A 16,299-nucleotide genomic window follows, 5' to 3' on the forward strand; every position below is an offset into this window, starting at 1 on the left:
CAGGTTAATCGTATTGGGGGCCCAGGTCAACAGGCACTGCCGAGATAGAAGGGTAGAGTAGGGTAGGTGGGGACCCATGTGGAAAACAGTCTGGCTGCTTTCCGGTAAGGTGGCTGCAGTGTGCTGGGCATCTACATAGGTCCCCAACCACTACACTCCCTCCTGAGCCTGAGGGCAATATGAGCAAGGGCTGCAGGACAGAAAAAATGGTGCCCTGCCTCCCTCTAGGAGATCTATCCCCAGGAAAGTGCAGAGCTGCTACCATTCTGAGAGCCCAGGCAGGGGTCACTGAAGTCCCAGGTTCGGAGGCCCTGCCTAGTGAGGAGTAGCAGAGGTGGAGACCTACATGGAACACAGTCTTGTTCCTTTTCCATAAGGCAGCTCTGCTGGGGGTCTGGGAGAGTCCCCAATCACTGCACACACTCTGGAGCCTGTGAGCAACAGGAGGGTGGGTTGTAGAGAAGCAAAAACGGCAGGCTACCTCTCCCTCTGGGAGCTCTGTCCCAGGGAAGTGCAGGGCTGCTCCCTGCCCAAGAACTCAGTTGGGGCTGGAGTGGCCTCACCAGCACCCCAGGCCAATGGGCCTTATCTTGCAAGATGCAGTAGAGGCAAAGCTTGCAGTCCGTCACTGCTCAGCTCCATGGATTTGGTTCCTTTCCTGCAGGCATGTGAGGGAGACTGGCCTTCCCCATTGCTGAACCTGCAGCCACTGGTGCCAGGATGCCCGGGGATCCAAGGCTCCCAGGACTCCATGTGCACCTGAATGGGGCTGTGCCCAGACTCCCATGTAACTCTCTGTGTTGGTCTGGAGACCCCAGCAGGGGAGTTTGCTGGGATCTCCTGAGCAGAAGTGGAAGAAGTGTGGGTCCCTGAGGACTCTCACTTACTGTTTCCCCAGTGTGGTGACTCCCCTGGCTCTGTGCCACTCCAGGTGGGCAGTTTTCCTGTCTTACTCTTCTCTGTTTTCTGTGAGTCATGCTGTTTCCCTGATGAATCCCAATGTGTTCACCTGGGATGTTGCGGTTGAAGAGCTAGTGTCCACCCACCACTCTGTATTCTCTCCATGAGAGTAGTGCACACTGGCTGCTGCTAGTCAGCCATCTTGGCCTTCATGTAGCAATATTTCTGTAATCATTTCCTAGCTGCCAGGTATCCTGGCATTTTCCCTGTGGATCTCCCAATTCCTCTGGTTGCAGAAGACTACATTTTCTTAGTGACGTCTTTTGTTGAGCACACATTTTTTTATCTTTAATGAAGTCTGCATTATAATTTTTTTATGTTATTACTTTCTTTGTTCTTTCTAAGCAAATCACTCCCTTTCCTCAGGTTACAAATTTATTTGGGTTCTCTCTCCATTCCTATCTCACATTAGCTTGTCTCAGCATAGCCCCATTTTACAAATGGCTTTGCTAAAAGGGAAGATGAATGCCGCCAACCTCAGATGCTCATCCTTTCAGTGTCTTCACTATCCTAAGGGAAGACTCTATTTGGCACAGTCTGAGTCACATGTCCATTTCCTGGGCCAGTCACTGTTGCTAGGGAGCTCAGGTTCTATGAGTAACTAAGTTCAAGCCCATCCCTTTAGCAAAGGGATGGTGGCACCAACGAGAACAACATAGCATGAGGAAGAGGGGAGTCCTCAGAGACAGGCTTTTGGATACTTCAAATAACGTATGTGCCACCAAACTTATTAATTAAACATTTTTTTATGTAGAAGATTTATTTCTCTTTCTCTAAACTGCTGGTTAAATGTATTCAGGTGCAGTAAAGTTAGATTTCTATTTACCATATCTAAAACTAAAGTGTGAAATAATCAGATATTTTAAAGTGCTAAAATATGTTCAAATTATATGTGAATAGCAGTACTTCATCAAAGATCACAGTTTAACACATCAAAGTCTACCATAATGTGAATGATGCTATTATTTTCACTTGACAAAAGTTTTTCCCTACCTTCCTCAGATGCTAATAAAAAGAAAGTCGTATTGTCCATACCTCCATATAATAAACCACTGGGAGAGCAACTGTGGCTTAGTGATTAGGACAAGATTTATATACTTAGAAAGCCTAGTCATTTTGCTGTGCTTTAGAGCAAGCCTGAGGATGTTTCACCCACAGGATTAATTGACAAAAATGAGTGGTCTTTATTGGAAATCATTAAGTACCTTGGGGCTTTCATTTGAAAGGAGAAAATTGGAGAGTTCATTGAAGACAAATGACTATCTCCATCAAAGTTACCCACTTGTAAAGTATTTTCTTTGAAGTGTAGTTGAATAAAAATCTGGCCCCACTGAGGGGCTTGAAATGATAATGCAATCGACAACGTTTGATTCTCCTAGGTCAGACTCACTAAAGGAACCTGATATTAAAAGTAGTGTTTCAGGAAAGCTTTCATCTTAACTTAAAAATTGTGGGCATCAGGGAAAGTGCTGGAGGGGTCTATAAATTATAGGCACAGAGGTTATTTCCCCATAATGAGGAAAGGACCCAGCTGACTTTCTCAGTATCATACGGGCTACAGCTTTCCTCTCCCAGTTCTCTCTGCTATGTGCATAAAGCTCTCCTTCATGACTGCCGTTGCTCTCCCATACCTTGGGTACTATAATCCCATTACTTTTCAGATTTAGGTGTGGAAAACCTCTTTTAAAAATTGAATGCGTTAATTTTAATTGACAAATAAACATTATATACATTGGTCATGTAAAACATCATGTTTGGAAATACACATACATTCTGGAATGGCTAAATTGAACAAATTAACATAAACATTACCTCACATCCTTATTTTTTGTGATAAGAATACTTGAGATCTACTCTTAGCAATTTTCAAGAAAACAATACCTTGTTATAGTCATGTTATACAATAGACTTCTTGAACATTTCCTCCTAATTGTCATCTTGTATATTTTGACCAACATCTTTACAACCCTTCTGGGCCTCCCCAATTTTTTTTTCTTTGTGACAGTTTTTCAAAACAAAATCATATTAATAAACTATGGGTGAGGGAGTAGAGTACACACAAAAGCTTAAAAATTGAGATGTTTATAACATCATGTTTCTGATCCTATTTTGAAGGATCTAGTCACAGATTCAATTAATGAATATAAAATAAGAGACATCCAACTCCTTTTCATCTTTCCTGCTTCAGGCTTGTTTTCTTTGTTTCTCTGTGGCCATATGATGAAATGATAGTTGCCATCTTCAAGCTTTCCATTAAAATAAGTTGAATTTCTCATTGTTTCCCATTTCAAATGGCATTGCTTTTGGAGGAGCACTGGAGTTTCTATTTGATATTTGAGGGATATCTCCAGTTCTTTGTTTACATAATTGAATTGACAAAGAGTCTTTCTTACCTTTCCGTATATATGATTAATTGGTTGTGACTTCCTAGAGCGCTGGATTGAGATGGCATCTGGGGGTGAATATAGGTGATTAATTAATAATGTCTGCTTTGGGCTTGACAAGCAGCAGTTCTTTCTTAATCCCCATCAATAGTAAAGTATATCTTTTGATTTGATTTCTATTTTTGCTCAGGTTATCACCATGGGGAATTCCAATGGTTGTCTTTTTTTATTTGTCCTTCAGATATCACTGTGGTGGTGAAGGGCAGTTCTAAGTATATATTAAAGTATTCTACATATATTAAAATTAATATATATCTGATTTTTTCTCTAGTTGAATTAAAACCATCTTAAGAGGGAAAAGATTCTCTCTACAATGTATGAGGCATTAAATAGACCACAAAAACTAAATTCTTAGGAGAAAGTTCCTTTTTTATGGTTCATTTCAGTAAGTCATTTTGATTTCTTAGCAAATTAATATGGAAACATTGAAGCTTAAAATATAACATGTAGATTGATGTTCCTGATCAATCCCAACATACACATCATTTTTTGCTATTGTCTATTCTCTTGATGTTCTGAACAATTTAATCAAGCAACAGGATTTTGTAGTGTTTCTTCAGGAAAATAACTGCATAAGTTCCCCCAGGTATGCCCTTCTGGTGACTATTTTTGACTTTGTATTCGTGGCTGTTTTGCTTCATTTAATTCCCATTGTTCTTTTCATGCTTATACTTTTCATTTTCAAGAAGAAATGTTTCTTTGTTTTTAACTCAAATCATGATTAAGAGTAGCATCCAGTGAGACAAATGGCAATTCACTTGACTCAATTGTTTTTAGTGTTCAGTTTAGCTTTAAGCCACTAAATTTGGGTTAGGTTTAAATGAGAGAATTTGGCATGATGTCCTTGCATTTGTGTCTAGTAATGGCAAATGTTTTATGATATTTTTTGTACAGTACTAGGAATTTTTGAGGGTTTTGGTGTCAATTTTAATATAAACCCTGAAGATTGACTGAAACACAAAGATGGATTGAAGCATCCATTCATTTATTCATCAGTTTGCCATTTATTTAACAATTATTTGAGCATTCACTATATTCTGGTTCATCTGGTGGGTTCCAGGGAGTCTATTGTGGTGTAGAACACTGAGAAGTAATAAAAATATGGTCTATATGTGATAAGGGTCATGTCCAGGATGGTATCATGCAAGGGGAACTTTCAGAGTGGAGTGGGGGTGGCACCAGGGAAGCTTTTGTGGAATACCTGAAGGATAAATAGAAGTTAACCATGATGTCCAGGCAGTGGGAAAACCACATGTGAAAGTGCTAAACCCTTCCAGCTACTTTAAGAAATTCAATTGCTTCCCAAAAACATATTTAGGCTCCTGGAATTTATATCAGTGCTAAAACAATCTCTATAACATGCTTTGTTATTTTGGACCTGGAGGACTGATTCCCTTGTAGGCACCACATTTTGATTTATTCTTCAAGAAAAAGATGGTATGGTGGAGAGTGAGGGGACAGAAAGTGAACTGAGAAAACTCATCTGTTTTCTTTAGTTAGCAGTTACTTTTTTCCCCCTTACTGTAAGTCACTAAGATCTAATTATTTAAATATTTTTCGGTTATGTACTTTTTAGTAAACACACATGTTTGCAAAACCTTCTATATGTCCTTCTCTGTATCCTTGCTCTTGTATGAATCTTTAGCTATCTGGTATATTTTTAAACCATTTTGCAGTTTTATGCTTTTTGGTAGTTTTATGCCTTAGGAGGTGTTCATGCATTTGACACAGAACTGTGTATTTAATGGCCACTCTCTGCTACCTCTGCTCAATACACTGGTTAAAAGGCCTCCATACTCAAGGTGCTCTTGTGCCAAAGGGGAGACAGAGAAATGACAAGGAAAACCGAATACAAAAGGAATTATTGTGTGCTGTGGAAAAAATAAAATAAGGAAATATGATAGAATGTGGCGAGGGATGAGGGCTGCTTCTAGTAAGGGAGCCCGAGGGGGGCATCTGTAATAAGGCAACGTTTGAACTGAGAATTGAATGGTGACAAATTAGCCATTCAAAGATGTGAGGGAAGCATTCAAGGAAAGGTAGGCAGGGATTGTTTGGGGCTGCATAGGTTGTGACAAATAATTTGGATTTAACTCTGAGTGGAAATGTTTAATTATTAGATAGTTTTAGAATGGTGGTAACATGACTTGATTCGCTTTCTAAAGAAAATGCTATGCTATGGAAAGAATCCATCATATCAGTGTGCTAGGAATAAAATCAGGGTTTAGATTAAATAGAAGGCTATGATAGTAATCAAGGAAAGTGATATGATGGGTCTGGATTTGCACAGTGTCTTGTACACAGTAGGCACTCCATGAGTTCTAAAAGTATTGCTCGTTCTCAGTACACTTAGTTTTATGTGAATTTGTGTGCCTGTGTGTGTGTGCGTGTGTCTGTCTCTGTGTATGAACAAGATTTTATTCAAGGTTGAGCCACATAGCTATATAATTTTATGTCTGACACAGGGTAGAACATGGAGATTTCGATTTTTGTGATGGAAATGAAAATGTTCGTCCTTGACTCTTGCCCCTTCTCTCTACCACCACCTGTGCTTCCATCTTCCACTTGCATTCCTCCCTTTTATATTTGTACTCCCTAATAGTATCCTTGTACCACACTCTTACTTTCAGCCAACCATCCATAAAGTAGGAGGTGGTACTGACAAATTCATCCTCATTGTGTTCCTGGCTTCCCCAGACTTGAGATGCAGAGTATCAGGAATGGCATGATAGGACAAGGAAAGTGGGCAGAAATTGAAGGCAACAATAGGCTTTGCCACATTTGGCAAGAAAGAAAGACACTAAGTTCAATGTTGAACTATTATTGTTACCATGGGTGAAGTTAGGAAGAGAAGTGAGGGTGACAAATGTTGAAGCATCTGCAGCTTGGAAGAGTCTAAGGCCAGATTTCCTAGAGCAGAGCTTGAGGTGAGAATTACTGCTGAAGTAATTTATTATGGAGTGCTCTCAGGAGAAGGGAAGTGAGGGAAGCAGGATGGGGCAGGGGAATCAAGTTCGGTATAAACTGGCTTTGACCTAATGTCATGCAGAAGCTCTGGAGCACAGACTGAAACACAAAGTTAGTTCCCTATGAGGCAAGAAGACTGCCTTTGTTACTCCCTTTCTAGTTAGTCATTGGCTAAGGTTTCTGGTGACCAGCCAACATGCAGACCCTGTGGTGGAGTGGGTACAATGGTAGGTATCTTATTCTTCTCAGGCTTCCATAGCAAGATACCATAGACTGAGTGGCTTAAACAAGAGAAGTTTATTTCTAACAGTTCTGGAGGCAGGGAAGTCTAAGATCAAGGTGCTTGTAAGCTGGGTTTTGTTCTGAAGCTTCTTTTCTTGGCTTGTAGGTGACCACCATACTGCTGTGTGCTCACATGAGCTCTTCTTTGTGTGGGTGCAGAAAAAGAGACCACAAATTCTCTGGTGTCTCTTCTTATAAGGGCACTAATCCCATTGGATCAGCACCCCATCCTCATGACCTCATCAAATCCTAATTACCTCCCAAGGGCCCTATATCCAAATACCATCACACTGAGTGTTGGGACTTCGACATACGAATTAGGAGGGCACAAAACATTCAGTCCATAACAACAAGAAAGAGGATTCGCTGTGGGGCACTAACTTCTGCTATAGGTAGTGAGGGTTAGGAGAGATGGCATTTATTGCATCCGGGGAAAATCTAGATGGAATTGGAAAATGGACAAAGGAGAGATTTGGTAGGATTCAACTTTCACATTCAACATTCACAGCTGAGCCAAAGTAGAGAGCTGAACACGTTAAATCAAGTAAGGGGTGACTGACTTACATGAAAAATATGCTTGCTACATCATTTTATCCTGAAATTATTTAAATATTTAGGATACTAAAAGAGTTCCAGCTTCTAAATCAGGTACACAGCTACAGTTATTGAGGAAATGTTCTGAGAAATAATAAAAATAAATCTGTCACTTCACTGGTTGACTTTAATAATAGCACAATCAGGTTTTTTATTGAACACTGGATGGCAACACTCTTTTATGTACTTTGCTTCATCAAAGAATGTCAGATCTGCAGGCATATGCTTACATGGCTTCCAGAGCCATGGCACTGAGTATTTAAAAAATGAGAAAAGAACATCAATAAATATTTTGTCTTTAAAGATTTTGTTCTCTAGAGCAGTGGTCCACAACCTTTTTAACACCAGGGACCAGTTCCATGGGGCGAAGGGGAGATGGTTTGGGGATGAAACTGTTCCACTTCAGATCATTAGACATTAGTTAGATTCTCATAAGGAGCGCACAACCTAGATCCCCTGCTGGGCAGCTCACAATAGAGTTTGAGCTCCTATGAGAATCTAATGCCACTGCTGATCTGACAGGAGATGAGGCTCAGGCAGTAATCCTCGCTTGCCTACAGCTCACCTCCTGTGTGGCCCAATTCCTTACCGGCCATGGACTGGTACTGGTCTGCAGCCCAGGGGGTTGGGGACTCCTGCTATAGACAGAACATACATAGTATATATGTATACCCACACCCACCATACACCCATACATACACACACCCATACACATATGTGCACTTTCATGTATGCCTGTAAACACATGCACATACCATCTAATTCCTTTTGTAAGTTTTTGTAGTGTGAACAATTATGCATAGAAAGGGTGTATCTAGTATGTAGACACATAGCTCAATACAATGTCCCTGCCACTTGACAAACCAGCTGATTGGCAATACCTATAAAATAAACTATTTTGTTTAAAATAAGAAAAAGCAGGTTTGTTACATATGTATACTTGTGCCATGTTGGTGTGCTGCTCCCATCAACTCGTCATTTACATCAGGTATAACTCCCAATGCAATCCCTCTCCCCTCCCCCCTCCCCATGATAGGCCCCGGTGTGTGATGTTCCCCTTCCCGAGTCCAAGTGATCTCATTGTTCAGTTCCCACCTATGAGTGAGAACATGCGGTGTTTGGTTTTCTGTTCTTGTGATAGTTTGCTAAGAATGAGTTTTCCAGCTGCATCCATGTCCCTACAAAGGACACAAACTCATCCTTTTTTATGGCTGCATAGTATTCCATGGTGTATATGTGCCACATTTTCTTAATCCAGTCTGTCGCTGATGGACATTTGGGTTGATTCCAAGTCTTTGCTATTGTGAATAGTGCCGCAATAAACATACGTGTGCATGTGTCTTTATAGCAGCATGATTTATAATCCTTTGGGTATATACCCAGTAATGGGATGGCTGGGTCATATGGTACATCTAGTTCTAGATCCTTGAGGAATTGCCATACTGTTTTCCATAATGGTTGAACTAGTTTACAATCCCACCAACAGTGTAAAACTGTTCCTATTTCTCCACATCCTCTCCAGCACCTGTTGTTTCCTGACTTTTTAATGATCGCACATGTACCCTAGAACTTAAAGTATAATAATAATAAATAAATAAATAAATAAATAAATAAATAAATAAATATTAAAAAAAAGAAATAGAATGCTATCTATAACTCTTAAGACTACTATGTTCCCCTCTTCAATCTAATTTCTACAGAAATACTAATTCCTATAATAACCCCCCCCAAATAGCAATTATTTCAATTCTATGTTTACAATTGCCTTTCACAAAAGTGTGCATCCCCAAACAACATATTGTTTAGTTTTGCACTGTTTGAACTCCAAATGAAACCATTCTGTTCATATTCTTCAGTGTCTTTCTTGTCCTGTTCAACACTGTTTGTGAACTTCATCCAGGTTCATTGTGTGATTGTAGTTGATAATATGTGTTTAATAATATGCATATATCAAAATTTATGTATCCATTATCCTATTTTTATACTCAAATATTTATAGCTGTACTTTTACAAATAATACTGCAATGTATATTTTTGAAAAAAAATTAAAAAAATAAAATAAGAAAAAGTAGAATTTAGGTAAATATTGGCTCTCTGTAGTTATATACTGCATACCGTGGAATCACATCTTAAAAATGATTTATGTTCTAAAGTCAGTGCAAATGGTGACAATTGAGTGTGATCAAAATTTCTTCTCAAAGCCCACAAATCTCTCATAGGTTGTAATATTTTACCAACATTGCCAGTTTTGTTTTGTTTTCTTCCCCCAGCAATAGGACAGATCACTGTTTCTTTGACTGATTGAGGGGACATGAGGTATGAAATCATGTGCACTCAAATTCTGAGAACACATTTATACAGTGAAATACCCCACCAGATGCCAAGGAAACTGGTATTGATTGAAAGCTTGGAGATGTATTTGTTCCCTTTCACCCTGGCCATGGGAGCATGCATTCATTGAGTGGATGCATTGTGGTGGAATTGCCTGTGTTTTTTAAGTTGTTCTCTCTCCCTTTTTCCTTTTCTCTAGCTCTCTCCTACTATCTCATTCTCTCGTGTTTGCTGAACATGTATAGTAAGGTATTGTAATTTCAAATACATTGCAACTCTGTGATATATGGCATACTCTTTATTTACATCCTTGTTTATATGCATGCTTATATATTCTTTGTTGAAGTCACACAGCTACATATCTATGTGTGTACTGTTTGATTCTTAGAAGAGTTTGTTAGGAGCATGAGTTTCATCTCTGATTGCACCATGTTATACTGTTGTGTTCTTGGCCCATCTTTTTGCAAAAGAAAACCATACAAACAGATGTAGAAACCAGTTTCCTCCTCTGGAAAACAATTCAAAAGCTACAAGCCCATCAAATGCTGAGAACTGTCTAGCTATGGCATGGTACAGTAGCCATCATCAAGGTTTTTATCTTAAGATTGATACAGACACAGGTTAATTTCTCAGTTCTGTTTTTGTTTTAGCTTGGAATAACTGTTTATTTAGATGATTACTTTGTTCATCATTATGTTGGTTTTCTAACCAAGGCGATAGTTCTATTTTGTAATCTCACATACCACCCAGCTACCATGGCCTGACTTCAGTGAAAGTATTTTCCCAGCAGAGATTCAGTGAAATCATTCTCTGAGAATTTGAGTGAATAAACTGTACTTAGTGTTAAACCACAATTGGTTATGCGTATTTCTTGCCAAAACTAAAAGGTATAAATTCTGAATGTTTTTTCATAAGGACAGTTTCAGGTTCTTTCAAGTGTAATGATTTTGACATTGTGTTTAAGAACAATTTTCATGCTAATTGAAGTCTCCTATGTAAAAGGAAAAAGTCAAGTTCTTAACTACACAGTTTTCTTTAAGGCATTAAATGCAATGAAAAAGAACCTTCTAGAATATTCTTTGTAGAGATTCTGTTGTGATTATTGAAGAGCTCCATCTGTAGATTCAACAGATTTATTGAGTACCAGGTAAGCACTATTAAAGGCATTGGGTATGCTTAGTAAGGAAAGCCATGTCCTTGACTTCATGAAGCATATGGTCTCCTGGTGGGGCGATAGACAATAAAGAACTAAATAAATAGCAATTTAGAGAAGTATCAGGGAGACAAAGGACACAGTTCAGTGACAGAGAATAAAAAGAGGTGACCTAATTCACAGGGTGATTAGTGAAGGTTTTTTGGAAGAGACAGATTTTAAGCCAAAACTTAGATAAAAAGGAGTTGAGCATGAAAACAGCTCAAGGCAGTTTTGTAGGCAGAAAGCAGCAAGGCATAAAGGAGCTTGGGTGTTTCCAGAACTGAAAGGAGATAAGAGTGGTTAAGTATGTATGTGTCTGGTATGGGGAGGGATGGGGAGAAGGTGGCATGAGATTAGGTTAGAGAGGTAAACAGGTGCCAGATGATTCAGAGCCTTATTGGCCATGGTAAGACTCTGGATTTTGAAATAAGTACAGTGGGAAGCCAACAGCATTTTCAAATGTTGAGAGTCCTTATCTGATTTGAATTTTTAAAAGCTCACTTTGGCTGCATTTTGGAGAATGAAATATGTGTAAGCATGTACCTGTGTGTTTGCGTTTATGGCTAAAAATGGAAGCAGTGAGACTCCTCGGAAGGCTATTAGAATCATCTCCTCAAAAGATAATAGTGGACTCCACCATAAGGTGGCAATAGAGATGAAGCCAAAGGGATGGATTTGAACTATTTTTAGAGGCATTCTGAATTTACTGATTGATTTGATATCCAGGGTGAGGAAGAGTCAGGAGTCAAATGATTAGTTTTCTATATACTTATCTTTGAAACTGGGTGTACCATGGTGTCATTTACTAAGGTCAGGTTTGGGGGAAGATCACATTTCAGAGGGAGATCGTGTTCACTTTCAGACACTTAGCATGAAACCTATTGCAAAATTGATTACTTCATCAAACATTGATTGAGCTTCACTGCATGCCAGACATTCTACTGAGTAGTAAGGATATCTGATGTCCCTACACTTATGGAATTACAGAGATGATAGATTTCAGAGTGCTAGAAGAGACCATAGTTGGAAATAATCCAGTCCAGCATCCTCATTTTAAAGATGAAGTGTAGAATTTTAATCATTTTATTTTTCCAGAAATATTAAGACCTCTATAAAAATTGTGGTTATTTTAGTAAAACTTAATTTTCCTCATCCAACAATAGTTGTGGCATTTTTTTCCCTTAGGAGTATAAGTCTGTTTTCATTTCTGTTTTAATGAATTGTTATAATTAGTCTTCAGTTAGCATTAGTAAAGCATTTTCTGATGCATTCTGAAATCATAAAGTATAGGCATTATAGTCAGTTCAGTGGGCAATATAGTCATTGACTTCGGTCAGACTTATAAACAATATATGCAAAAGGAATCAGAAACCATGTTCTAAAGTACACACATTTCTCACTAAGGCATTAATGTACGCAAAAGGGAAATTATCTACTTGTATTTTTTATATTATCAATGGTAGGTTGCTAATAACCTTGACGCATGTTAGAGGGAATTTTTCAAACTTAATAGAAAGCATGAATTTGAGAGGAAAGAAAAAAATACATAAGGGCCCTAAATAATTTGTTGTGCAATGAATTCTAGATTTGTGTGTGCATGTTTGTGGGGCACGTGTGTGTGTGTGTGTTGGAATGTTTGTTTTAAAGTCCCATTTAACTTTATAAGTTAAGGTGTTTGGTCAAAGAATAAGTAGGCAGTGATGAAACAGCAAGTTGTGTAGATTTAAACAGTTTAAATACCAGGAGATGAAAAAGATTATTTAGGGTGGTCTAACTAAGCATACTTACTATCTAAATTACAGCATTAATTGTTCATTTAGAATGGAGTGCTTGGCTTGTCATAGTAGGTCAGGTACTGTGAAGAAAAGGAGATGAAAGTTCCTGCCCCGCGGGCATAGCAAATTGGAAGCATCAGGTATGGTCCAGTCTGCACACACACGGGCACACACCTGAGGGGAGAATGTTTTCTCCAATAAGTGGTTATGGTCATGGAATGCCCCATAGGGCAAAGGAGGTGTCCAGATGTATTGTAGAGACAGGGGCCTGTTTTATAAGAAAGGAAAAAAGTGCATATTGAATGAGACAGATAATAGTCAAGTGACTTCCTTGAAGTTTAAAAGTAGTCTAAGAGGTGAAGATTAAGGTAAGCATAGTGATAGATTGAAATATATGCCAATGAAAGGGGCAAATCTTCTGCAAAGATGGTTGAAGTTATTAAAATAAGTAATTAGAACAAAGGTTCTGCTTCATCCCTGCAACAGGAATGGCAGGACTAAATTGAGAGAACTTGAATCACAATAATGGAAGATTTGACCCTGAGCTTCAAGGAAGAAACATAAATGACCAAGGACTGACAATAGAAACTTCATGGAATTTATAAGTAGAATTGTATACATGCAAATTGATTAAAAAATTAGCGGTGAATATAAAGACCAGACAGAAAGACAGCTTGTCTTCCAGAATCAATCAGAAATGATAAAACAGGGACTTTGTTTATATGCCTGGACAGGAATAATTTATGCTTTATCAGATAATCAATATATTTATAACCTCATCAGAGACACAAGAGAGAGAGAGGGCTTCCCAATTCCTGAATAAATGTTTAGAAATAAACATTAGCAAGAATTTAGAAGAAGCTTTCAGGACAGGAAAATCTCTTTTAACCACTTGTGCCTGGCTCCCCTAGAATGTCCACCTTCTCTGTTTTTACTGGGGCAGTTTTAGCATCTCAACTGTTGGTTAATATTTCTCCAATGAAGAACTCATTTTCTTGCTTATGTGTAGGTAGTATGGCCTTATACTACTTCACACATAATCTTAAAATATTCCTCATCATGTCACATACTGGAAGACACCACACCCTCCTGAAGCTTCAGAATGGCTGTAGGGGAAAGGAAAAAACTATAGGAAAAACTAGCAAAAGCAGGTACTTCGTTTTTTTTGTTTTGTTTTGTTTTGTTTTGTTTTTGGTTTCCTCTTAAAGTTTTTCAGCTGTACGAATCCCTGACCAACCAAAGAAATTGTCGAGGGAATAATCTGGGAAACAGAGGGTAGAAACATCTTGAGATATGTTCCCCTATGTAAGACAAATGTCTTCCATTAAAGTTTTCTAAATAGTCTTTTGAAATGGGGACATACGTCAGGCTAGCTCTTGCCCAGGTAAACCTAAGCCTGCAGGGGCCTGCCCTAGGCTGTGCCCAACAGACACAGAGGCTATAATCTTGAGAGTTAGGTTTTAGTTTGTTTTTAGAAATTCCTTCTTCACACATTACCTCTAGAACTTTCTCATTTTTCAGTTCTTCTTAGGTTATTTTTAGAAATTCCTTCTTCACACATTACCTCTAGAACTTTCTCATTTTTCAGTTCTACTTAGGGACAAAGAGCACCACTTAGCTGCTGCATTCATTTAAGAAGGCAGGATGGCAAAACAAGCTCTGTGCATGTTTCCTCTGGGCATATTGTTGCCAGGTCTGTGGTTTGTGTCTAGAAATTTGGCCAATGAGTTGAGGAACATTTTTCACCCCTTCTCCCACTCCCTTCCCCTTCTCCTTTCCTTCCCTTCACTTCCCTTGCTCTCTCTCTCTTTCTCTCCCTCTTTCTTTCTCTTTCTCTTTCTTTCTCTCTTTCTCTCTTTCTTTCCTTTTCTTTTCTTTATCTCCTCTCCCTCTCTTTCTTTTACTTTCTTTTCTTTCTTCTCTCCTCTCCCTCTCTTTCTTTTTCTTTCTTTCTTTTTTTTTCTGTAGAAGAGTGGTTTAAAAGGGAGTTGAATATAACAGAGCACCTCATTATTTTCCTTTCTTTTTGTCTGCTAACTAGGAGAGTCCATCAGCTTGATAATGGAGGAGAACAATGATGCCACAGAGAACCCCCCACAAGGCCAAGGGCGGCAGAATGCCATCAAGTGTGGGTGGCTGAGGAAGCAAGGAGGCTTCGTCAAGACTTGGCATACTCGCTGGTTTGTGCTCAAGGGAGATCAGCTCTACTATTTCAAAGATGAAGATGAAACTAAGCCCTTGGTGAGTAGGAGAAAATGTAAAGCATTAAGGGCCTAAGAAAGCCAAGAAATAGAGGGATTTGCTGGAAACTGATTGGGACTGAGAGCACCCAAAGTCCCCCGGTCTCCTTCAGTTCATTGTCATCTTTCACCCTTTCACCCATTGTTTGCTTTGAGTTGGAGATAATAAATTTGCTAATTCAGGCCAAGAGACAAATTATACTTGTCTAATATTAATTTCAATTTTTACCAGAGGAGAATGTCTCAGTTCCTCTGGCAAACTTAGTTCATGAGAAAATTTTAATAGACATCTGCTAAAAGATATATTGTAGCCAAAACATCTTTCTTTTTCCCGGGAGTAAATGGAAAGCACAGGTTTGAAAGAACTGTAGGCACAACTTTCAGTAATTTCTGAGACATTTTCAGTATCAATTCTCAGAGGCTTCCCTGCATACTTTAATTTACATAAAATATGGATGTGGTGCTGAACCAAATGACATTGATACATTCAACCAGCATACATAATATACCTATTCCTCTGTGAATAGTCTCTCTGTTGCTCTGTAGTTCCTTAGTGGTTCTTTATTTGCTTATTTACTTATTTTCTCAACCATAAGTCTCAAGACTGCAATGAGAGAGAAGAATCATCTTCACCTGCATTTCTGTAGTTGCAACAGTTTTCTCAGATTGATCATGGCTTATCAGTTGATGAGAGGATAAGGCATCACTAAGGCATCACTTCTGTGTGTTTTTCATCTACGTCTATAGGATACGTACATGAGAGAAGAATCATTTTAGATTCGTTTATGTAAACAACCCTGACAGTATGTTCTTGAGGCTATTTCCTCTTGTGTTAAGGAACTTAATTAGGAATTTGGACCAGGTCTCTGCTTTAGTATTTTAAATTCCTAAGGCATTATAATTTCATGATGTTCTTATTCCTCTAATTGAATTCCCTAAAAATAGCAATTAAAATACATGCTGCAAACCTTGGTCATTTTTTTGAAATTGCTACTACTTTTTAGGCATTTACCAGAGCTGGACATCAGGCTAAAAGTTTACATATATTATCTTATGAAATATTTAAAATAATCCTATGAGGTAGGTATTATTAACCCTATTTATGCATGAACACCAAGGTTTATGTGTAATGCAGATTACCCAAAGTTAAACAAACAGTAGTTTAATAATTTGTCTCAAGTAAGTCTGAGTTCATATGGCTTTAGCCCAAGACATTATAAGTCAATTTAGAGGGTCCCATATTGGTTTCATGACAGTTATAGTACTTTCCATATCTGTTATTTCATTTGTTATTGCAACCCAGTGGGGAATATGGGGACTATTTTTACAGAGGAGGAAACTGTGACTTAGAGATATGAAGTGACATAATCAAGATCATATAATCATTCAAAGATCAGAAGCAAATTAATGGAGCCTTCTGTCTCCTATCTTACCCTCCATGGTTCTTTTCTAATTGTACTTGTTTTATAATTATCTAATAATCAGATTAAGGTGTTATCTTGAATATAAAA

The 16,299-nt window shown here is 38.4% G+C and overlaps 1 protein-coding gene across 1 annotated transcript in view; it reads left to right on the top strand.

The window, feature by feature from the left end:
- The window catches only part of ARHGAP24 (Rho GTPase activating protein 24), a 529,930-nt gene that overhangs the window by 78,888 nt on the left and 434,743 nt on the right, over positions 1-16,299 (top strand). The window contains exon 2 of the mRNA XM_007999132.3: positions 14,590-14,789. Coding sequence (XP_007997323.2) covers positions 14,610-14,789 — 180 coding nt within the window. The 5' untranslated portion in view covers positions 14,590-14,609. The remainder of the gene's footprint in view (positions 1-14,589; positions 14,790-16,299) is intronic.

The sequence above is a fragment of the Chlorocebus sabaeus genome, chromosome 7 (genome assembly GCF_047675955.1).
Source record: "Chlorocebus sabaeus isolate Y175 chromosome 7, mChlSab1.0.hap1, whole genome shotgun sequence".
Classification (NCBI taxonomy): domain Eukaryota; kingdom Metazoa; phylum Chordata; class Mammalia; order Primates; family Cercopithecidae; genus Chlorocebus; species Chlorocebus sabaeus.